The sequence below is a fragment of the Sinohyriopsis cumingii genome, chromosome 7 (genome assembly GCF_028554795.1).
Source record: "Sinohyriopsis cumingii isolate HCF-2022 chromosome 7, ASM2855479v2, whole genome shotgun sequence".
NCBI lineage: Eukaryota > Metazoa > Mollusca > Bivalvia > Unionida > Unionidae > Sinohyriopsis > Sinohyriopsis cumingii.
This window is the reverse complement of record NC_142967.1, coordinates 47,059,530-47,085,412: the sequence shown is the minus strand read 5'-3', so window position 1 is coordinate 47,085,412 and position 25,883 is coordinate 47,059,530. Positions and strand designations below refer to the sequence as shown.

At 35.6% G+C, this 25,883-nt stretch overlaps 2 protein-coding genes across 6 annotated transcripts in view; both read left to right on the top strand.

Annotated features, from left to right (window-relative positions):
• Positions 1-6,014: 6,014 nt before the first annotated feature.
• Positions 6,015-25,883, top strand: part of LOC149795147 (TATA box-binding protein-associated factor RNA polymerase I subunit B-like) — a 72,449-nt gene continuing 52,580 nt past the window's right edge. Inside the window, exons 1-3 of one of the 2 annotated variants that reach the window (XM_089964869.1) lie at positions 6,015-6,267; positions 18,658-18,796; positions 20,787-20,880. In XM_089964869.1, the coding sequence (XP_089820995.1) occupies positions 18,710-18,796; positions 20,787-20,880 (181 nt within the window). In that variant the 5' untranslated portion in view covers positions 6,015-6,267; positions 18,658-18,709. Of the gene's footprint in view, positions 6,268-16,753; positions 16,876-18,657; positions 18,797-20,786; positions 20,881-25,883 lie in introns of those variants that run through there. The other variant, XM_089964868.1, reaches the window with a different exon arrangement.
• Positions 6,284-14,234, top strand: LOC149795148 (uncharacterized). 4 transcript variants are annotated; one of them, XM_089964871.1, is made up of 8 exons: positions 6,284-6,798; positions 6,981-7,448; positions 8,786-9,048; positions 9,163-9,426; positions 9,595-9,727; positions 9,960-10,129; positions 10,447-10,633; positions 11,011-11,186. In XM_089964871.1, exons 2-8 carry the CDS (start codon positions 7,413-7,415, stop codon positions 11,056-11,058), a joined length of 1,101 nt encoding a protein of 366 aa, XP_089820997.1. In that variant the 5' UTR covers positions 6,284-6,798; positions 6,981-7,412; the 3' UTR covers positions 11,059-11,186. The 4 variants fall into 4 exon arrangements, with proteins under 4 accessions (XP_089820997.1, XP_089820996.1, XP_089820998.1 ...); XM_089964873.1 differs by lacking the exons at positions 6,284-6,798; positions 6,981-7,448; positions 8,786-9,048; ... (1 more) ...; positions 9,595-9,727; positions 9,960-10,129 and adding exons at positions 11,597-11,756; positions 12,030-12,266; positions 12,540-12,606; ... (1 more) ...; positions 13,370-13,453; positions 14,061-14,234 and having other exon boundaries at positions 10,448-10,633; positions 11,011-11,192; XM_089964870.1 differs by having other exon boundaries at positions 6,284-7,448.

Genomic DNA, 25,883 nt, shown 5'->3' with positions numbered 1-25,883 from the left:
AATCATGCTTGCCGTATCTCTTTGTGTTTTAGAGGTCATATTTCTTCTTAAGTAAATACACGCATCAATAGACAGACAGATTGGGTCATCATCCTTGAGTTTCACTGTACTTTCGGTTCTTTACTTCATACAAACCCCAAATGTATTAGTTTGAAAAAAAAAAAAAGATAACATGCCCCTCAATACTGTAACACATCTGTTCTGACTCTACCGATGTGAGTGTGTTTTATGTTAAAATGTTTAAGTGAGATATAAAAAAAATTGTCAGCTTGAAAACGCGAACCAATACTGTGACGCTCAGTATTTTGATGTGGTAAGAAGAAATGGTACAACACACACAAAGAGGGCTTGTAAGTTCACATTTCAGTCTGTCTGCACTGTAATGGTAACAACGCAAGAACATAGGGATTATTATGCCACACAGTCCTAGAACAAACCAATGCATCACCCGTTGTAAGCCATTTCATTGGCTATACTTATTTTCTTACCGCGTTCACTTCGAATTGACTTGAGTAGCTATTCACACAGTGACGAGAATGGCCATGCTTTACTGGGTCTATCCTATAGGCGATTTATATAAAAAAAATATTTTAAAAAATTAAACTAATGCACGAACTATGGTTCCATGGGCGATCCCATGGAAATTGTGTCCGTCTTATTACAAAATACATCAACATTTAATTTAACCGTGCAGATCGCTAGAACAAACCTCTGATCATATACATTTTGAAAAGTGTTGTGTGACACGGATCGCCATTGTCGCTTGGTGTCTGCTTTCTTCTTCGAAAAGAGATCGTTTCGTCTTGACTATAAAAATTTAATTTGACTAAGTTTTACGCACTACTTGAACTCATACATATCACATTGTAGGTGTAAGCTGTCGTTCTCAGTTTTCTGGAAGTTCGTTTTTGCGTTTCTCAGATGTGATACTATTTTTTATGGACCGAACGAAATTTCTTTTGGCGTGAATCAGGACTCGTGGTTTTGTGGCATAAATGGAGAGCATTGATGAAAGCTCAGTTATGTCGTCTTCGAAATCGCTGACACGGATCTGAGCGAACACTTCAGGTTTTGTGTGAGGCGATACGGTACATCATTGCCTTTTACTTCCTCAATGAAATCGTTTCATCTTATTGCAAAATTACATTTGACTAGGTTTCATACGCAGCAGGTCCCTGTATATAAGGAGAGTATCTTAGCGTCAGAGTATTCATTCCACTCTCAAACGATCAAGAAGATGGAGGAATCAGCACAGATCGACTTGCTGGTCAAATATTTGCTAAAAGTCATACGAAAGCATAATTCACAGGCGAAAGTGGCAACAAAACTTACTCTTTTGGTCGTTGATTTGATGAGAGTCATACGAAAGTGTGTGCTAATGAAGTTTGCTATATCTGCAAAGGTAAATGGGTATTTGTCTCCAGAATACCTGCTTCGTCTAAGAAAGAGAGACAAAAGTCAAGATACCTAATATCGTTGTCAGGAGAAAGGACACTGGAATTCAGAGTGCCCTACGAGAAAAGAGAAGAAACAGAAACAAGACGAAACAGAGAAGAGGGATTCAGAAGAAGAAGAAGAAACTGAAGATGATGAAGAACTTGTGCCAGTAAAGACATGGAAATGGAAAAATTGACAATGTGAGCCGATGCGTTGGCCCTGATGTGAAATTTCATACTACCTTCTAAAAGAGAATAGACCAGAAAGAAAACGTAAGTGTCTCTTGGTCTTGACATTGTATAATAAGGATGGCGTGTTTTGTTTTTACTCACACTTTATGAAATTGTGCTCTTTCACCTCTCTCTATCCCTCTGGATCATGTTTTAGTTAGAATTGAAATGGAAGGATGTTTTCCTTCACGCGCGCTCTTTAGGCATGCAAGTCCGTAAATAATAGTCAGTCTATTCATCCATCATTTTGTGTCTTGATGTTTCCTAAATCACACACTGATGCCATAAAATAACGGGTTAAATGGGTTTTGTAGTGTTGGGAGTGGGGTGGGTGGGGTGTAGGTGTTTGGCAGAGTTGGTCATTGCAGGTGAGGGCTTAGGTGCTTTAAAACACTTTTTCTTCTTCACTCTGTGTTAATGGAATATAATGGGTTATTTTCTTCACTCTCTGTTGATAGTATATATAAAGGGTTATTTCTTCACTCCGTGTGGATAGTGTATAATGGTTTTCTTCTTCCCTCTGTGGTGTGCGTGTGTGTGTGTGTGTGTGTGTGTTCGCGTACGTTGTGTAGATCGTATATTTAGTTGTTTTTTTCTTCTTCCTCCCGAGTGTGGATAGTATATTTGGGGTTTGTATGCGTTCGCGTACGTTTGTGTGGATAGTTTATTTGGGGTTTGTATGCGTTCGCGTACGTTTGTGTGGATAGTTTATTTGGGGTTTGTATTATCTCCCTTCTGTGTTGATAGTATATTTGGGGTTTGTTTTTTCCTCTTCCCTCTGTGTGTGTGTGTGTGTGTGTGTGTGTGTGTGTGTGTGTGTGTGTATTGGTCTCTTTTTGTCCCTATAAAACTCACTTTATCCCTATCAGATACACTCTACCTACCTACCTACAGTAGCGCGTATTCAGGTCAGCCACTTGCAACACTGTTGCCATTTATCCCCTAGTGTTCACTACAGTGACGTCACTGACGCTGGAAATTTTGAAACTATAAATATCGACTTGGGGATTTCCACATTTTGTAGCTATACATATATACTAGAGTTCATAAACAGGAACGTCACTCAAGCTGAGGCTATAAAAAGATAGTGGGATTTTCCAAAGGAATAACCCACAAGTTGGAGCTATAAATAGATAGTGGGATTTCATAGGAATTTCAGCTGATTATAGATACATAGGTATTTATCCACGATCGTCACAGAAGTTGATATTGTAAGTAGTTACTAATTTTATCCATTTTAGTCTAAACCATTGTAACTTAATTTTCGGGGATATGTTTATTTTCCTTTAAATTCTGGGACAATTTCGTCATTTTAGCGTTACTTTTAGTCACATCCATTTTGTCGTTGAGCATTTCCTTGATTATAGCTATTTATAGCATTATTACAATTATGCAAATTTTTGAACACCCCAGCAAGATTTCAGGTCTTGGTAATGCTTTATATATAAATCTCACGCTTGTACTAGTGTATGTATGTTTCTGTCTCTGTTGTGTTTGACCCTCTACCATCATTGTCCCTAGACAATCCCACCATGTTCAATTCCCCTTGACGCTATACAGACCCACCATGTTCAGTTTCCATATGTTAAATTCCCCTAGTCCCTAGATAGACCCACACTTTATTCCCCCATGTTCAATTCCCCTTGACGCTAGAGTTGCCCACGATTTTTCTCCATGTTATATTCCCCTTGACGCTAGAGTTGCCCACGATTTTTCTCCATGTTAAATTTCCCTTGACGCTAGAGTTGCTCAGGGGTGTTTTTAATGCTAATTCCCATTGACGCTAGGGTGCCCCTATTCACTACTGACGATATTTGCATAAATTACACTCACCGTAATTAAATACTTTTAGAATGCTACAATATTGTACAAATAATAATAAGAAAATGTTTGAGAAAATAAATGATTTAATATTTAACATAACACACAATAGTTATATATGTCTTTGCACGTCTATGTTGTGTTTAGTAGGACCGATACGTCTTGGGGACGAAGCTTATTGGGCGAGACACTGCCGACAGGCAAAGAAACAACGCGATAAAATAATTACAGCTGGTAACCGCGAAAACTTTTGTAAGTGGGTATACCAAAACCAAATATTATATCATTAATATTATTTGGAGGGAAAAAATATTTATCTTGAGAATAAGAAAAGAAAATATTTGATCTAAAAAGACGATCACGGTCTCAAGAGAGAAAAATAAATTGGGCTGTATAAAAAAAATCATTGAATTTTTTTAAATTGCACCAAGAAACCAACAAGAATATCATTCGTCATAACGTATGTGTACACTTCCCTTGTGACCTATCTAAAGCGTTTATATAATCAATGATACAGAGTTGCAATTGCCCGTCGACACAGTAAGTTAAATATCTTGGTAACGGGCACACATATATAATGTATTAAGGCTTTGTTGATGTTGATGTTATATCTCAAACCGATTATATGGTTCTAAAATATATTTTTTATTTAATCAGTTTTAAAATGTCTAAAGACCTCTCTCTGTCTCTCTGTGTCTGTCTGTCCCTTTCTGTCTTTCTCTCTCTCTATCTCTCTCTCTCTCTCTCTCTCTCTGTTTCTCTCTCTCTCTCTCTCTCTCTCTCTCTCTCTCTCTCTCTCTCTCTCTGTGTGTTGACCATCGTATCAAGATAAGGGCGAAAATCCATTAAAACGTGAGAATAGAGGATTTTCGCTTGTGAACTACCACAATGTCTCTGGATCCTTGAAGGAGGATGGTAAATGATAAGAAGTCAAACCGCCCAAAGCAAAAGAGAGAGAGAGAGAGAGAGAGAGAGAGAGAGAGAGAAGATTTTAGTTACGATTTTGTCAGGATTTGTGTGCCTTTGTTATGCTTTGTCAGTCATCGACACACTTGTTGAGTTTGCAAAAAAATGTTTGATAATTCAATAATACGTACTTAAAGATACTGCATTTTATTTTCATAGTTTATCCAAGAAACTTATAAAAATACAAAACATTTCAAATATGATTTTGTCTGACTTTGATATTATCCAAATTAATTAATCTCCCAATTCTATTAATGGGGTACGTGTATAACCCTCGTCTTTTGGTTTGGTTTGGTTGATTTATTCATCAATCTGATATGCAACATAAATACACCTTCCTAATATGACTTTTTCTGGCTTTGTGTACCTTTGTTATGTTGTGTTGAATATAGACAAAAGTAGAGATAAAAATTGATAACTCGTAATAGCATATGTTGGAAATTGCAATTTCTGTCCATAATCAGTGGAAAGAACTATTTATAAAATAATAACAATCATTTCAAATATAATTGTATCAAGACTTTATCAATACTTAATAATTGTTCGAATTTGAACTCTGTTTTCTGTAATTATTTTGGCATAATTATGTTGAAAACTAGTCTTTCGGTTTGGTTTATTTATTCGTCAATATCTTTAACAATATAAATACACATTTTTAATTTGACTTTGCATGGCTTAGTGAGGCTTTGTGTGGCTTTGTGAGGCTTTGAGCTTTGTGTGGCTTTGTCTGGCTTTGTCAGGCTTTGTCGGGCTTTGTTAGGCTTTGTGTGGCTTTGTCAGGTTCAGAAGTATTTAGTAGGACCGCGATTGAGAACTATATGCACTATCTTATATAATGATCTATTCCAAAAGCACGTGGGGCCCCGAGTGGCCGAGTGGTCTAAAGCGCTCTCCGTTACGGATCACTGCCATCTCACCTCTGTCTGCGTGAGTTCGAGTCTAGGATTCGGCTAATGTGGGTATGTGAGAAAGCTTGCCAGTAGCTTCTCGTGGGTCGGTGGTTCTTCCCGGGGTTTTCCTGGGTTCTTCCTCCACCATTAATGCTGGCCGCCATGTATAGCCTATCGTGTGCTGAAAAATGGCGTTAAACCCCACAACAACAATTACCAAAAGCACGTGACTGACAATAGGTACTGCGCGTTCGAACAACCAGAAACAGCTAAACGCTTTCTATTAGAATGTAAAAATTATACAACTTTTTGACATGGTGTTCTGTTCACATTACTGATCCGACTTAAAATTAAGACATTATTATCCGACAATCCAAGTAATTATGATGAAATAAAAATGTAAATATTTATGGCAGTGCAAACATTCATACAATTATAAAGACGATTTTTAAGTTAACACACAGGTCAGAACAACACAAATATATTCCAGTTTATTTTACCATTACAGGATCTTTGAAACGATTACATGTATTATAAAAGACCAAGTATACTTTTAAATTTAGTTATGATTTATTTCATTTAAATCGGTAGAATGGTAAAATTTATCTGTAATAGGGGAGACAGTTTTCAGCAAGCTTCCAGCTTTCTACCGAATTTACATATAAATTATATTGTTACAAATGACACATGAAAATATTTTCTTGAAAAAATACTGTTGAAAGAAATAGAACCAAGTTGGCAGAGATATATTTGGTTAGTTACAATTATACAATAATGACAACAGAGTCACTTCCCTTGTCAACATGGACACGCGTACGGAAGGATAACCCAAGTCTGGGACGAGTGGAAATAACGTTTGGGTTTGCATTTAAACGGCCACACTGTTATAACATTTGAAGCCAGTAAGCTAGAATAAAAAATAGGTAATTCTTTGAGACGATCGAAGCTTGCTAAAGGGATAAGTGGGTTGTAGCCACTGGCGTGGGACTCTAGTACTCTTACAATGGAAATTGCCTGCCCACACAGGTGCTCGACGCGAGCTTGATGTTAAGGAAAAAAATCATGCAGAGTGACAAAAATACCTTAGATTACCCCGATGATCCGTTTTGACATAGGACCCTCTCTATCATAATATATGAGAGAAGGTGCGGAACTTCCAAATACTTCGCTCCACCCATGACCCTCGATTTCCTGCTGCTATTTCCGTCTTTCACGACTATATTATATGACTTGTTTTACTTCTGAGATATTTTTCTATCCATCAAGCCATCATTGACTTTTCTGCGTTGTACCAAACTGAAGTTACGGGCTCCGGAACGTGCGATTTTCGCGAAGTTTTCCTTTGTGGACACTTCCGTGCTCATCTGAAATCCGGTGACAAGAGCGATATGGACAATGTTTTCAACTCTATGGTGCATCCCTTCTTGAATTACAGAACAGCGGTAGATGCAAAAGTAAGTTTTTTACTTACCATTAACTCGATTCAACTTTAGGAATCCTGTTCCATGCAAGTATTATACACTGTCTTCTTCACTGCACAACACATCGTATACATGCATCTCTATTTTCAAAATAGGCGGCACTAACGTCAACGCCGAAATATGATTGGCTCATAAGGTTATTCTTATTATCATAGGAGCACGGAAGTGTCCACAAAGGAAAACTTCGCGAAAATCGCACTGCGAAATTTGAAAACTGACGAATATGGAAGAATTGTCACGCTTCTACAGTGAACAGGCATTTCACATGCACTTCGAAAGCAAGAGACAAAAAACATTTGAAAACTGGCCCATTGATCAAACATGTAATTGTAACCCAGATAGGATGGCCAAAGCTGGTTTTTTCCACATCCCGACAGAGCAAGAGCCTGATGGTATATGCTGCTTTCTGTGCTTTAAAGAGTTAGATGGATGGGAACCTGATGATATCCTTGGACTGAGCACAAGAAACATTCCCCGAAATGTCCATTCCTCAAGCTAAATGGCAGGCCAGTAGAATCACTGACAGTTGAGGATTCATCAGGCTGGAGATTGAAAGACAAACGAACATCATAAACAAACTTTTTGATATGAAGAAAAAAGAACTGGAAGCACTAAACATGGAGGTTAGGAGAGAGATGGAACATCTTGTTGATTAGTGAATCTGCAATATTCAAGTGAAGAAAATGAGCTTTTTAACATTCTTCTAGAAACTGAAGTTGAGAAATGAACTAGAAATTTGAAACTGCTCATCTACTGTATATAATGTTATCAGGCTATAAATTTATAGCTTCTAGGTCGCAATGTTTCTTATTGTTATTGTGGAAAAACAAACAAGAAATTGTTTACTCTATATGTATACATGTAAAGTACAGAAGAGTAAATGCTGTTTGTTTGTACACCTTGCAAACATCTCAACTGACAAAGCAAGGAAAATGTCAGATGTTGGGGAAGTTTTCTCTAACATGATTGGCATTGATGAGTGCAATTTGTCTGTTAAATTTGCAATCAGTAACAAGTCCAGGGCCTGGGTTTGTAAGAAGATTGGACTAAAGTGGTGGATGCAGTTTCTTACTTTAGTGTATTCTAACATATATTAAATTATACAAATATTTTTAAAAAAAAAAAAAGTAACTTTAGTTTGGTACAACGCAGAAAAGTCAATGATGGCTTGATGGATAGAAAAATATCTCAGAAGTAAAACAAGCCATATAGTATGGTCGCGTGCCTTTAAAGACGGAAATAGCAGAAGGAAATCGAGGGTCATGGGTGGAGCGAAGTATTTGGAAGTTCCATACCTTCTCTCTTAAATCACAGGTGCTCGACACGAGCTTGATGTTAAAAAATAATAATAATCTAAAGTAAAAAAATCATACAGAGTGACAAAAATACCTTAGATTACCCTGATGACCCGTTCTGACATAGGACCCTCTCTATCATAATATATAAGAGAGAAGGTACGGAACTTCCAAATACTTCGCTCCACCCATGACCCTCGATTTCCTTCTGCTATTTCCGTCTTTAAAGGCACGCGACCATACTATATGGCTTGTTTTACTTCTGAGATCGTTGGTACAAGCATTAAAAGTCTAACTGCTTACAGCATCATTCTATCGAACTGTGTATGGAAAGGAATGGGGATATCATTCACATCTCCCCTGGTGTAATGATAGGTACAGCTAGAGAGTCATAAGATTCCTGATTATTTAAGAAACAAAAACTGATGTACATGTTCTCCTGCTCCTTTTTGAGACCAATTTCTTATTATAAAGACACCAGATTTCGTGAATGATATTAGATATTAATTAGGTACAGCTAGAGAGTCATAAGATTCCTGATTACTTAAGAAACAGACACTAATGTACTTTTAATCTTGCTTCTTTCATTGCTTTAAAGATTCAAGACATTAGCATTCATTATAAATGATATTCAATGATTTATGCTTGTTCTTATTATATGTCAGAATGCCACACACAGGATATGGAAGCCTGAGGAGCTGGCTACAACAGAAAGACTCCGATCTAGAAGAGTATTAGCTAATCAGGCATATCTTCAAGAGGCATCCAGAAGAATGAATGCCCCAGCACCAGATGTTGTCCGTTTCAAAGTTGGTGAATTGGTGCCCATCAAAGTTCCCAGGTCTGATCGCCATAAGACGGACTGCAAAAGGATCCTTGGAATAGTAGTGAACCAACATGGAGAGAAGGATCCAAGTTTTCGTATTCGGTATAGATTGCTTGTTGTGCTAAAAACATGAAATTGTATCCGATTGCCATCAGTTATGACTTTTTCTAGCTATCATAGCAAAGTAAAGTAAATATTTCTTATCATTCTTCTTAGATGCAAATATGGAATGCTTGCAGGCAGATACAGAGGCAATTCCCTTCTACCATTCCAAGGAGCCATTCCTGAACTAAGTGTGGATGGCTGGAAGGATGAGAAAGTCATCTCCTTAAGGACTGCTTCCATGTGCTTCTCCAAAGCTGCATGCCCTGCAGATGTTTGCAGTTGCAGAGTAGGATACCAGAGCAGGCGTTGCATCTGTTTCCGGAACAAGACTCAGTGCCAGGCTGCCTGCCATGCTGGTAGATGCTGCCAAAATGGGTTTGTATTCATCAAACATTTTTTTAACTTAACGTAAATGAGTCTGATACAGATAAGTTTGAAAACATATTCTACACCAATATAAATTATGGATATCAGTTGTATTGAGATTGTATGTGTATGTATTGCTTTTATTATAATGTTATCTCTTGTATGTGAAATTTTCAGAACGGAACATGATAATGCGAGGTCAGAGGACTTAGAAAACGTGGGATCAGAGGAACTTGACAGTAGGACAGAAGACCATCGGTGTGATATTCCAGTCACCTTCAAGGTCTTTGTCCAGCAATTAATTGAGTCAGTAAGTTATTCAGAAATTTTAGCAAATAATTTATATAGATTTACTTTTCATGTTTTTTGTTTTTGGTTGTTTGTGTTGGATTTAAGACAATAATTATTGACTATATCATACAGCAAGATGGCCACAAAAGCAGACATTCTTCTTCTCAAATTTGAGTGAATTATGCACTTTTGACCCACTGCTAATATTGCCTTATGAACCAAAAAATAAAAGAGAATTAATATCATTACAGGGTTTTCAAGAAACTGAATGTCAGTCCTGCTTGAATGCTATTTCTCATGCAGGATCATGGGAGGCACTAAGTTCTACTGCAAGGTACATTGTTGAGAGACTGCCTGACCTGCAAACAGAGGAACCCATTCCCATTATCCGTGCTAAGAAATTAGGAATCTATGGTGATGGGTTTGTATTGTTTAAAACTTACAAAGTGATACAAAGAATGCTTCACTGTAGCATAGATATATCAGATTTGTGATAAAACTGTAATGACACCAATATAAATGACAAAGAAACCATTGTAAGTCATTATTCACATATTTTTCCCATTGTTATATGTGTTGAATGCATACAGTTTACAGCATCACTTGCGAATACTGACACTCTAATACACTGTCACTTTGCTCATGTGTTAACATTTATATTTAGTATTAAGGACAGATCTGCTTTGTGTTGAATTACCAATGTGTATTATTAAGCATTTAATCTTTTACTTTGAGTAGCTTTATCCAGTTCATTCCTCTGGACATACGGTCATCACACACAGTGTTCCAGACATCTGTGGATGATACCAGTTGTCTGTTTAACTCCAACTCTCTGGTCCTTTGGGGTCACGCTAAGAAGACAGTTTTTCTTCGCCTTGCAGCTGCCATCTATGGCATTGTTAACCACGAGAAAATGGTTGATCAGGTGATCCTAATAACTACTCTCTGATCTCATTTTGCCATCAAAAAACTTAAACTATCAAATTTTGTGAAATAATAGAAAACGTTAATATGTGTATTAATAAACTGTTTATGGCTTAATAAATTCCATACAATCCAGGTAGCATTCTCTTAAGGTTGACAATGCATGTGCCATTTTAATCTGAAAAGATAAGATGTGTTTGTTTTTATTTACCAGTTTTCCTTCTAGTTATTATAGGTCTGAAATAGGATTATCAATGAAAAGAAAAAACTTTGGGCCACTATCACAATTAGCCCGGTTTATCACATTCTTTATAGTATCTCTAATTGTATCTAATCATATCATCATGTTATCTAATACTATTGTAGTATCTATAACAGTTTTATTGGCATTATTCCGGTGATGGAAGGAATCATGGACTGGAATGATGCTGTGGCATGGGTCAATAGGTCCACAACAGCTAACATTTCCGATGATACCACCATGATGCAGCAGCCACGACACCTGGTAAAGACAGCCATAGAAAAAGAACTGTTTGCAACCCTCAAAGGCACAGACTCTGGTAATTAATAATATTTGACTACGCTGGTGTACATAAAAATTTTCATATGATTTAGGGGTAAGGATTTTAATGTTGTGCAAGGTAAACCATGATCATTAGTAGCTGTCTTAAGAGGGGCATATCAAATATAATCCAGAAACACGTTCAAAAACATACCCTAAGTTATTTGGCTAACTGTCTACTTTGATCAAAACATAGCTTGTTGCATTCATGGATCTACTGTTTACAAATAGTTATTATAGAAGTAACATACCTGAAGGCGTAATGAAGTAATGAATCCTTGTAAAATTATAGCAAATATTGATGACAAGATATGCAATGAACATTAGGTCCTGAATAAACAAAAACGTAATAAACATGTTTTACTTTGTATCGCTTATGCCCAAAATAATTTCTATTTACAGCCCAGGTACAGTTCATGTCTTTGGCTGGGTTACTCTGGAAAAAGATCACCGTTAGAAACTATAATGAAGACATTTATCCCCAAGAAATATTTGGCATTGGAGAAGAGATCATCCTGCTTAAAGTACCAGTAGAGTTGCCATCTGTTGATGGGAATATTCGGTATTCGTACGCCCATACAATTTCTAGTACTTTTATTAATAATACCTTTTCAGTTCCACCATGAATAGTGGAGAAACTGCCTGCACCTACTTTTCTTTAAAACTACTGTACTCCATTGAAACAATGGCTATCTTCAATGACATATGAATGTGTTGCTGTATGTCATTGAACATTATTAATGTTCATATTTGTATCATGTCGATTTTTCTTATGACACATAATGTATACGGTAGATGGTAGTGTATGTATGCTTGATTCCATTTCCTATTTCAGGCTCAGTCACCTGGTACCAGCCATACCATTCACACCAAAAGAAAAAGATGCAATGGACATGTGCATCTGTGACTCTTTTGGAGTTTGCACTGAAGATGACAGCATGGGATGGGTGGCTTGTATTGTGTGCTGTCGATGGGCACACTGTGCCTGCATAGGCAGACACAGTTTTAAACACTACCAAGAAAAGGAATTCACATGTGGATGTGATAAAATCCGTCCATTCCAGTTGAAACAGTAAGTGAGATTAGTAAGAGTTTGAAAGTTACTGTGATAGAATCCATCCATTCACATGGAAACAGTAAGTCAGAATTAGTATCTTTATTGTTTATTGCATTATACACTAAAATATAATTCTTTTACAAAGTGGTATTACCTGGGGGGCAACATTACTTGCATAATGCCAATATCTTGTTAATGCAGAAAATCCAGGATGATAATGAATATGATGATGCTTGATATATCAATTACTGTATGAATGTATAATAGCTACATTTTGTTAACTTTCAGGTTTCCAGTGTTCAATAATACATCCTTGGTCAGTGTATTTTTGAAAAAGCAGAGAAGTCAACTCAAGGTAGGTAGCAATTTCTTGACAGTGGGTCACAACTCTGTATTGCTATAACATGGATTAGTGATAATAAAAATTGGTTATTCTGCACAAGCCAGTATTTGTCAGTTTTCCACAAGATGCCGAAAATGCACACCCTCAACATAATATTATAACAGAGACTTATGCTGAAACTATAATCTAGATAACATTGTACATGGGAGCCTTCTAAAAAAGAACCTTTGTAATAAATGTTACTTTTTTATACTTATTTGATAGAATGTTGTGGTCAAAACATGTTCAAAGACATCAAAGTCATGGAGAATGAGAGATTTGGACAGCAGGTCCTCACATGTGGTCCGGAGACTGACCCTCTGCTCTGGCCTGAATATTCCAAATGAAAGTGTAGTAAGTATGCATATTATAATTTACATCTATACAATAATGACGGCAGATAACTAGAAATTGTGTTGCAAAACATACATGACCCTACATGTGTTATGAAGTTAGTATGGTGATGTTAATAATATAAATTATCCAATGATCAGCTCATGGCCTGCTTTCAAAAAGTTCAAGTATAGATTTTGTTCGAGCACATCATGATCAAGTACAAGGCTCAACCAGGACTGTATTGAGATAATAGCTTTTACCTCTCATTATGTGAATAATTTTATTGTTCATGATGGACAAACTAGGTTTCAAAGTAGTTTCATGACTTTCACTCACTAAAATTTTTGTAAACAAGAATGAACTGAAGTGAATGATACAATTGTTGATTTTTTGCTTCCAGGTTACAGCCCTACGAAAGTTCATAGAGGAATTGATTCTAAATCCAATGAACACCAAAATAATCGACTTAGTGCTGTTTCCTGAGGTAAAGAAGACAAAAAGCAAGCAATTATATTTACTATTTTTCCTAGACCTACAAAGAATGAAATACCACCACTGGAACCACTTTGTTTATGCATGTTGTTACCTTGTGAAGAATAATGAAATGTGACTTGAAATACTGAAAATATCCGGACCTCACTAAAGGTCAAATGTGAATTGGGCATTGTCAATATTTGTTGTATATCTCCCATCTAGAGCATGTCCACCCATTTTAAAATATGCCAAAAGGTCGGGAAAAAATTCTCAATAGTTTTCCCTTTCGGGGTATTGGCGCAGCATTGCAGCTGCATTATGTTAGTATGTGTAAAGGAAGAAGAAATAAAGGGAGGGGTACAGGTAATCTGATGAAGGTATATCTATAAAATATGTTGTCCATTTGAGTTTTTTCTTCTTCTCCAGACTCTTTTATGGGTCTGTTCACTTCACGTAGCGCCATGTGACATAGCCCCATAACGTCCTTGTCTGTACTTTCCTCATGGAGGACTCCTATAATACTTATCTATTTTTATTACCTGACCACACGCTTTCATTGTGGTAACTATAAACTCTGTGATCTTGTATAATGTGTTTTTATTAAAATTTACTTCAAGGTACTGATACACCTGATGGCAGCTGTTGAAGGAATCTCCTACCTTGAGGCTGAAGTTCTCATCCAAGACAGTTGTCAGCAGAAAATTTGTTCTTGATATGTGTATATCTTGCTGTTTTTTTTAAAGTTTATACAGCTGTAAATAATATCACAAATAAAATAATTAAAATAATAACCTAGTTGTTGTTTGAGAAAATGAATCCTACCTATTTTGCAGTCAATGATCCTCTGGTACCTCACACATAATACAACTAAATCAATAAAATTTAACCAACCATGTATAAAATGGGAAACTCGATGCTTACTAATAAACTAATAAACATAATGCTCCTCTTTCTTTCCTTCCCTTTCATTTCTTTCTTTCTTTTCTTGATAAAATTTAGAGGGACACAGGTCATTTCTGATTATTTTTAGAATTTAAAAGTATTATATACACAAGACACTCATAGCATACTGGCCATCCATCCATCTTTCCAGTATTAAATTCCAAAATGTTGCATGCAAGCATCATGCAACAACTTGGAATAACTCCAATAAGTTCAGTGGGACAACAATAGCAAGATCGTTAGACCTTTAATATGTTCCAAATATTCAATATCTGCAACAACTCCGTTTAAGACTTTTCCTATATTTACAATATAATTTTAAAGGATTAATTTTTTTAAAAATGGCATGTATGCATCACACAACATTCACTGAAGTTAACCCCCATAACTGTGAAATACAAGTCTATGGGTCAATATTAATAGATACTTTGGACATTTAATATCTTCCTACTATTAATGTTATGCAACATCTCCCCTCTAGGTATCTCCTACCTTGAAATTAGTCTTTTCAGAACTAAAATTTTTAAAAAAAAGTGTGGTGACATGATGCAACAACTTAGAATAAACACCCGAGGCTGTGAAATATAACCCTATGGGGCAACATTAATAGTCTCTTGAGATGTTCAATATGTTCCAGATTTTAATTTTATGCTACATCTCCGCTTGAGACATTTTCTACATTTAAATCCATCTTTCCAGTACTAAATTCCAAAATGTTACATGCAAGCATCATGCAACAACTTGGAATAACTCCAATAAGTTCAGTGGGACAACAATAGCAAGATCCTTAGACCTTTAATATGTTCCAAATATTCAATATCTGCAACAACTCCGTTTAAGACTTTTCCTATATTTACAATATAATTTTAAAGGATTAATTTTTTTAAAAATGGCATGTATGCATCACACAACATTCACTGAAGTTAACCCCCATAACTGTGAAATACAAGTCTATGGATCAATATTAATAGATACTTTGGACATTTAATATCTTCCTACTATTAATGTTATGCAACATCTCCCCTCTAGGTATCTCCTACCTTGAAATTAGTCTTTTCAGAACTAAAATTTTTAAAAAAAAGTGTGGTGACATGATGCAACAACTTAGAATAAACACCCGAGGCTGTGAAATATAACCCTATGGGGCAACATTAATAGTCTCTTGAGATGTTCAATATGTTCCAGATTTTAATTTTGTGCTACATCTCCGCTTGAGACATTTTCTACATTTAAATCCATCTTTCCAGTACTAAATTCCAAAATGTTGCATGCAAGCATCATGCAACAACTTGGAATAACTCCAATAAGTTCAGTGGGACAACAATAGCAAGATCCTTAGACCTTTAATATGTTCCAAATATTCAATATCTGCAACAACTCCGTTTAAGACTTTTCCTATATTTACAATATAATTTTAAAGGATTAATTTTTTTAAAAATGGCATGTATGCATCACACAACATTCACTGAAGTTAACCCCCATAACTGTGAAATACAAGTCTATGGATCAATATTAATAGATACTTTGGACATTTAATATCTTCCTACTATTAATGTTATGCAACATCTCCCCTCTAGGTATCTCCTACCTTGAAATTAGTCTTTTCAGAACGAAAATTTTAAAAACAAAGTATGGTGACATGATGCAACAACTTAGAATAAACACCCAAGGCTGTGAAATATAACCCTATGGGGCAACATTAATAGTCTCTTGAGATGTTTAATATGTTCCAGATTTTAATTTTGTGCTACATCTCCACTTGAGACATTTTCTACATTTAAATCCATCAATCCAGTACTAAATTCCAAAATGTTGCATGCATATGTTTCAAGACCTTTCCTAGAGTTACAATAGTATTTAAAAGGATTAATTTGTAAAAACAATGGCAAAAGAAACAAAGAATACAAAATACATCTAAATAAAATATATTATTATTTTATTAAATTTTTTTACATATATTTTAAGCACAAATATTTTTTGGAAACATATTTAACATATAAAAAAATGTCATGGAAACAAAAATCAGATTAAATAAATATAAAGATTTTAAACAAATATATAAATCATTGAAAACTAATATGAAATAATTAAATAGCAGACTAGTGCTTAGAATTTACAAAAAAAATGCCATGGAAACAAACATCAGATTAAATAAATATAAAGATTTTAAACAAATATATAAATCATTGAAAACTAATATGAAATAATTAAATAGCAGACTAGTGCTTAGAATTTACAAAAGTAAAGACGCCGATTAATGTGGAATTCCAGGTTGTTGCACGCAATTTCTCGAGAAATGGCTATTCCAAGTTGGAGCCAACTACCACGCAATTTCTCGAGAAAGAGCGCAACAATTAGAAATTCCAAGTTGTTGCGCGCAATTTCTCGAGAAATGGCGTATTCCAAGTTGGAGCCCAATATTGTGCAGCGAAGAAGACAGTGTATAATACTTGCATGGAACAGGATTCCTAAAGTTGAATCGAGTTAATGGTAAGTAAAAAAAACTTACTTTTGCATCTACCGCTGTTCTGTAATTCAAGAAGGGATGCACCATAGAGTTGAAAACATTGCCCATATCGCTCTTGTCACCGGTTTTCAGATGAGCACGGAAGTGTCCACAAAGGAAAACTTCGCGAAAATCGCACGTTTCGGAGCCCGTAACTTCAGTTTGGTACAACGCAGAAAAGTCAATGATAGCTTGATGGATAGAAAAATATCTCAGAAGTAAAACAAGTCATATAATATAGTCGTGAAAGACGGAAATAGCAGAAGGAAATCGAGGGTCATGGGTGGAGCGAAGTATTTGGAAGTTCCGTACCTTCTCTCTTATATATTATGATAGAGAGGGTCCTATGTCAAAACGGGTCATCGGGGTAATCTAAGGTATTTTTGTCACTCTGTATGATTTTTTTCCTTTAGATGATTGGTTTTTTTCTTAACATCAAGCTCGCGTCGAGCACCTGTGTCTTATATATTATGATAGAGAGGGTCCTATGTCAGAACGGGTCATCGGGGTAATCTAAGGTATTTTTGTCACTCTGTATGATTTTTTTACTTTATTATTATTTTTTAACATCAAGCTCGCGTCGAGCACCTGTGTATGAAACAGATTCGTTTCGTGTAAGAAGCTTAAATTATACTTTATCCAACGTCGGCAAGCCTCGGCTACCATCGCATTTCAAGTAACCGACATGTAGATCAATTTATTTTTATAATGTATCCTCTTCATTGTCTTAGGATTTTATTCAGATAGAAATTTATATTTCAGAACGTAATGTCAGACTAAAGCAATTACAGTCTAAGCTGTACAACACTATCATTTTCGACTGCAACGTATATAAGATATTCTTGAACATTTCCTGAAAATGCTTCTGTATCTATTTTCCATTTTTTCATTTGTTTTTGGCACAATAACTTCAGTTCAACTCAATATTCCTTCAACAAACGTTGATGATATATTACACTTGGAGAAAGGGAGAAAAGTAAATATATACAGCATCATTGGAAAATAGATTTTATCTGCTTGTCCCAGAAACGATAAAATAAAATATTCGATATTATATTTTATTTCTCTCTTGTTGGTGATGAGAAAGGTTTAGAATGCAGATCCAGTTAGAAAAGCGAAAAGCAGTTCAATTTTCCAGTCAGCTTTCCCACTTCTTTAAATTTGTAAATCCCAGCATTATAGCTAGAAACTTTATAAAGTTTATTTTGTTTTCTGGATAGGATTGCAGACTCATCTCATTAACAACATCAACAATAATGAACAATGGACTGCTTGAAATTATTTATTTATGCTCACATGTAAAGGATTAATCCATTTACTTAACTCATTAACCCCTGGAGGTTTTTGTCATTTTTGCCTGAAATGTGAGTAAGAAACACATTTCGGGGGCTGTTTCTTTGCATATGAAACTGGTACTTTCTATGGCCACTTAGGAGTAGGAGTTGGATCTACCGGTAACTGTAAACTGCACAGACCCAATTCTACCATCACATAATATGCAGGCACATCTGTTAAGTGCAGGTCTTTTTAGGACTAATCAGCAGAACAGTGAACGTACACCCAGATCTTCTGGTGCATTATGCAGAGACAGATCAAGGTCCATGTTGTTTGCTCTAGGACTTGACTTATAAGCAAGTATGTATGGTAGTCTATAAATGTTAACGAGGTCTACATACAGAAAAATTTAATCCGACTATTGTCAAAAATTATTTTCATTACAGCAGTAAATGAATTTTAATTACCTTTGAATTGCTTTTTATTTTCAGTTGTGGTTTGAAGTTTACATTGTATAAATCTCAGTGAAATAAGAGCAGTGAAATGCCAACTTGTACAGTGTGTGGAGACACCGAATTTAATGAAGAGCATGGCCTGTTCTATTGTACAACTTGCAGTACACAATCTCAGGTATAAGCATGGTTACATAAAAGTCTTAACAAAGTCATTGACTTTTTTGTTTGTGATAACACAAGTTTTTATAAGAAAGTTCATGACTAATATTTTAATTGTCAATACATTTCTTTTTGGTGTCATTGTGTGGTACCAGTACATGTCAGTACATTTCTTTCTGGTGTCATTGTATGGTATTAGTACATGTCAATACATTTCTTTTTTGGTATCATTGTGTGGTACCAGTACATGTCATTACATTTCTCTTTGGTGTCATTGTGTGGTACCAGTATATGTCAGTACATTTCTTTTTGGTGTCATTGTGTGGTACCATTACATGTCAGTACATTTCTTTCTGGTGTCATTGTGTGGTACCAGTACATGTAAGTGCATTTCTTTTTGGTGTCATTGTGTGGTACCAGTACATGTCAATACATTTCTTTCTGATGTCATTGTGTGGTACCAGTACATGTCAATGCATTTCCATCTGATGTCATTGTATGGTACATATTAGGCATGTAATGATTTATGTCAGCATTGACAGTCTGATGTTTAAAAATGATTTAACATCCCTTTTTGTGTCCATTTAATTGTTGGACAAGCATTAGGTAAGTATTTGTCTTTGTAATTATCACATAAACAACAGATCATAATACCCCTTGTGGGTACTACATTTATGTAACATCAGTCATGATTTTAATGAAATCCTCCTTTTGGTTAATGAATAGAGTTATATTTCCAAACACACCCATTAAAGAAATCTTACAAGTTTTATTATTGACAGTTAAAACCTATTCGCTATGGAATTGCCCAGCTGCATCAGATTAATCTCTGACAAGCCAGTTGATAAGAGTTGGCAAAAAGACAAATTGCCAGAGGCCTACTTCAAACCTGAAATTGGCAAATCCCAGATACATGTACAAATATTACAATTAACATGTAACAGATAAGTTTAAAGATAAATATTTATTCCTTATTTTTCAAAGTTTGCTTTAAATAGCGTGTGTGTGATTTAGATTTGCAATGTAGCTTTAACAATTTTTCAGTCATATCGCTACGATGTCTGCAGTGTGACAGTTTATAGTGATGTTTAGTACTGAGGCATCATGCTGCAGACATGTAGCATGATGTCCCACCCAGTCACATGATCCTGACACCAGGCCAACCAGTCCTAACCCTAACCACTTAATGCTGAGCACCAAGTGAGGCAGCTGTTAGTACCATTTTTAAAAGTCTTTGATATGACTCGGCCAGGGTTCGAACCAGCAACCTTCCACATCCGTAGTGGACACTCTACCACTACGCCACCGTAACGATGCTTTAAATAGTAAATAATCACATTATAATATCTGTGTGAGAAAATCTGAGACTGACCTTGACATTGATTTCAAGATGGAAATGACACATACAAAAGAGGAAAGAAACTGTGGCTAGTTATGTAGTAGAAGAATGCCTTATACAGAAATGCAAAATAAAGGTGATGATATATTATTATGGTGAAATTGCAGGATATAAATCTTGTGGAAAATAAAGAATTTGGAACTGAACATGGCCCTTTGTTAGTAAACTAGTTTGACAGACTGTTTTATGCATTTGACCCAGATCACCCCCTTTTAAATTACATTTATTGCATATTGTATTCCTCTTTTCCTTGCAAACCTGAGCTTGTCTGGGTTGAATTTGAGCTTGTGATGGGAGTCCAACATGTGGATTTGTAGCTCCCTGGTTTAAGAGTTTTAAAGTCAAAAAACCTCTACCTCATTTGGTGTATTAGTCATATAACCTCTTCTTCAGTTGATGCATTCAAGTCATATAACTGCTACCTCAGTTGCTGCAGTCATGTCAGACTTTAATTTAACAGTAGGATATTCCTAAAGTTTATACCCTTTACATGCTTACATTCCAGTCTTACGCTTTGTTAGCAGATTGCAGCACCCTCATAATTCCATTTGCAGGTGAGACAGATAATTTAATTGAATCTGCTCATTAATAATGTTTTACCCCACAGGATATACGAGTTGAAGAAAGAGAAGAAGAGATGCTGAAAGAAGTTAATTATGCCAGTCTGATCAAAGAAAAGTCAGAAAAACAAATGGAGAAAGGTGATAAAAATAAGGAAAATGTAGATGGTTTTCAGAAAGCAACATTTATTTTAGTAAAATGGTATGGATACTAAATTTTCATGAGTATTACCAGTGTGAATATAAATGATACATTCATCATAGATATATCAATTGCTGAATTTATTGAAATAGAGAACATTCAGTCATATTCAGATCAACAGTGAATATTGTTTCCTGCTTTAGCCATTTATAGTTAATGAACAGGAATAGATACTTTTCTGTAAGAAACTAAATCATGACTCCTCAGCTTTTGACCGTATCACAAGGCCTTCATGAGAGGAATGATGTCTGGACTGGAGTTACATGATCAGCTAAATGTTGATCACATGACAGAATCCTTCTGTACAAATGTGGAAGTTCCAGTCTGGAACTACAGTTCAGCATTTGCATACTGTTTTGTGGGATAGCATCAGAGTACTTGGTGAAGAAAGATAACACGGGAAGCCAGTGTTGAACCATGATTCAGGATTGGAACTTCTGCCTTTGTACAGAAGGATTTTGTCATGTGATCAACAAATAGTTTATCATGTGACTCCAGTCCAGACATCATGATTCAGTTTGCTACAGAAGAATATCTATTCCTCTTCAGTTATTTTCAGTTTTGATTTAAAGTAATTGTACTTTTAAGTATGGAGAGCCAGGTTAGGGGTACATAATTTGAATGTGTATTGAGATACAAAAATCTTTTTGAAGGAATAGGGTATTTGTATTCTTTACAGCACAACATTTTGTATTGAATGCTGTCATCATTAATGTTCATGTTTATGAATTTAACAAATAGAAATATAAACTAAAAGAGTCCCATTGGAGGATTGCAATCATATTACAAAAAAAGCAATACTAATTTTATTATCACCTTTAAAACCATTTTTCCCATACTACCAGTCAGGCAGGGTGTTGGCTGCCTGTCATGGCATTTTTAGCATGGTAAAGGCTCATTTATAACTAGCAGTTTATGATGCGAAAATGCATGTTAATTGGCACAATATGCAATGTTTAAACCTTCTGAGATTTAAGACAGGACAGCTCTCAATGATGGCAGTTCATATATCGGAAAGGGTGCAGTACTTTGGGAGTTCATGCACAAAATAGTAATAGCAGCCAAGCTTATCTCTATAAGCTTGCCCCTTTCACCTGATCTTAGGCTTCATGAACTTGCATGGATCTATTCCTTGGGAACACATTATCTAGATGCATGACATTTGTTAGTCACCCAGAGGCTCCAGGTCACTGATATGACATTTTTGCAGGGTCACAATCTGTATCGAAAATATTCTTCCTTTGATCATTTTGGCTGAGACCTATTGAACCATCTCATTGGATTCGAGTATGTAAGCTCATGTGAGATGAAATAGGCTCCAGAACCTGGCCTGCTCGTGAGATCACCTAGCCACTACACATTTCAATCACTACTCTGACCTCAGTAATATGTTATGTTGAGCACATGCATCGATATATTATCATTTTGGTCATAACGATTTATTTTGCCTCATCAGAGGTTGGGGACTTTACATCACCTTTATGTAGCTAAACCTAACAGCTATCAAAAGATGAGTGGTTATCATTCATCGGATATATGTTGGGGTGCTGATAAGTTGAACAGGGTTCCTGCAGGTCCTGGAATTCTGGAAAAGTTTTGGAATAAAAAAAAAAATTTCAAGGGCCTTGAAAGTCATTGAATTTCTTTAAGTCTTGAAATGTTTGGAAAGGTCAAGGAATTTCTGACAGTGGAGTTTTAAAATATTGATAACTGGTTATTTCCTAGAGCACAGAGTACTGATTAAATTTTTTTTATTTTGAACACAAAATAATTATGATTAATAAACAGTTTCATATCATATAACAAGAGTAAGTTCCCTTGTTGATCTCGCAGGATTTCCAGTTGGTTAAATTAAAAAATTCCTTTGGTCAACAGTGCTGCTTCAAATAGTTACCACTTGATGATCTGACAAAATGAAGTTCATTTTTTGTGAAAAAGTCTGTCATTCTTTAAGTAAATTACCATAACATTGACATGTATTTAACTTGATCACATTATACAGTTTACAGCTTTACATAACTGAATTGCATGTACATGTATTTGATTTCAATTCAGATCCAGATGTAAACTAATTCTGAACCTTGGTAAGAATTCTTTTACTAAGCAGTGAATTATCCTGAAGTAAAACAATTATTGCTTGACTGGAGAGTCACAATGCAAAGACTTAGCTTACTGCAGTTAAGAATTTATGCAGTGTAGCAACCTGACCAATCTAATAATGATATACAGGATTTTGCCTATTATAGAATAATCATTGCTATGCAGCAACTTAGCTTAAATTTTGATCATAAATAATTGATGGTATGCATCAATAGGCAGAGTTGCATCAATTATGCAACTCTGCCTATTCTGAAATTATATGAAATATTCACAATTTTGCATATTTTTGAAATGACTCTATGAAACAACTCAGTCTAAACTAAAAAGATTTATGCTGTGCATTTAGACTAGTGTACACATAATAAATGCTCTGCAGCATTTTGTCAGACCTATTGTTATTTAAGAATTGTGTTAATTATGCAGTGAATCTCAGAAATGTAATGAAATGTTTTGCAGTACAGTCTGGAAAATTTGAATTCATCTCAAACTATTGAGGTGATGATTGTGGTTTTGCGGGTTGGTAGCCAGTATATTTGGTGGAAGAAGAACATGGGAAGAACTACTGACCCATGGGAAGCTACTGGCAAGCTTTCTCACATACCTATGTATGCTGAGCCATGGCTGAAACCTACAGAGACAGAGGTGACGTGTCAATGATCTATGAGGGAGAGCAAGTGACAGTATTTGTAAATATTTTAAAATTCAATCACTGCATGAGAATCCAAGTATGACTCTTAAAAGATCAAGAGTCAAGTTCATACACAATTAATCAAAGGTACCCAAGTTTTCATTTTTCCACTAGTTAGTGGCAATAAATTTATATCTAATATATATGAATATGTGAACATATATGCTTGCCTGAGTAAAATTACTATTCAGCAGCTTTATGAGCTATTTAGAATATTTCACAGGTGTTTTTTTGAAGATACAATGTTTTGAAATTAATTATTATTTTAAAATTAATTATTTTATGCCCTATTCAGTTAAAATTGAACATGAAAAACAGGAAAAATGCTGGAGAGAATAAATTAAAAGATGAGACTGCTTTTTAATAATGCCATCTATTACTTATGAACAGTTTGAACCTTTACGACCTCTCCTGTGGGTCCCCCGAGTGGCCTAGTGATCTAAAGCGCTCACCATTATGGATCACTGCCATTTCAGCTCTGTCTGCATGTGTTTTAGTTTTGGGCTCGGCCAGTGTGGTTATGTAAGAAAGCCTGCTAGTAGCTTCTCGTGGGTTGGTGCTTCTTTCTGGGGTTTTCCCCGGTTCTTCCTTCACCATTAATACTGGCCGCCATGTATAGCCTATCTTGTACTAAAAAATGGTGTCAACCCTACAACAACAACAACAAGGGCCCCGAGTGGCTGAGTGGTCTAAAGCGTTTTCTGTTACGGATCACTGCCATCTCACTTCTCTCTCTGTCTCTCTGGGTTCGAGTCTCAGATTCAGCCAATGTGGATATGTGAGAAAGTTTGCCATAGCTTCTCGTGGATCGGTGGTTCTTTCCAGGGTTTTCCCGGGTTCTTCCTCCATTAATTCTGGCTGCCATGTATAGCCTATCATGTGCTAAAAAGTGGTGTTAAACCCTACAGCAACAGCAACAACAACAACAACCTCTCATGTTTGATATGACTATAGGCAACCATTTCAGAATCACAAAAGGGAAATCTTAATTTGCGACCCCTGTTGACATCTTACCTTCTTTTTATAGTGTGGCATTTGTAGAATCAGTTGTAAATAAATTGGCTGATGACTCTGCACAGTCAAAAATGTTCCGTCTCTCAGTGTATGAAAAAAAATGTCATATTCCAAAAGAAAGACACAAGTATCATTATTTTTCATCATCGATTCTATGATATTATAAAATATATTATTTCCAGACTTAGTTAAATGAAAGGGGAAAATTGATCTATGAGATTAGTTTCTTTGCAATCAAAGTATGCTAGCATACACTTCTCAAATCACATAAATAATGCCATACATAATACTGACCAATCACAAAGGAGAGTTGTCTCAGACACAGCATGGTACACATTGTTTAGGTACTATTAGTTAATAGTTATATCATCATTAATTCTATGTTTGTGGTGGAGAAAGCATGTGGGTAAATATATATTGTTAGATTAAATCCCTATCAGAAAATAGATTGTCCCTACTTATATTCTCCATCTTTGAGCTATCGAAATGTACTCAGCAAGTAAGTAAGCATACTCATTTTATTCATAGCTAGGTTATATCTAGGGCAGGGATCATAAACTCAGATCACCATGTGGGCCACATGAGGACTAGTACATTGGCCTGAGGGCCGCATCACTGGAACTTTTTCATACAGTGAAAGTGGCTCATATAAAAGGTAGCCAGTTGAAATGTTGGAAACAGGAAGTAAATGATGTAACATTTAATTTTGTATCAAAAATGCCTGGCTATGAAGAATTTTTTATTATTATTAATTATTTTACAACAAATTCCAGGTGTTGTTGTGGGCCAGCTCCATGGGCTGTGTGTTTGAGATCTCTTATCTATTGTATGAAGTGGGCAATTTTGTCCACAGCAAGAGTAATTCTGTCAATGATGAGCAGTTTTGATCTCAGAATGGGTGGTTTTGTCTATAATGAGTAAATATGACATCCACATGGGTAATTCTATCCATGATGAGTAATTTTTAGCAACAAGTTGGTAATTCTGTCAGCAATAAGATTAATTGTGTCCACAAAAGAGAACAATGGTCAACCACTACAGAATGTATTGAATCATTTCTGTATATTCGAATATTATTTTCATTTTTCTAATAAGTTCATTGATCATTTTAAAATTAATTTCTTAGAGTTAAACCATTTA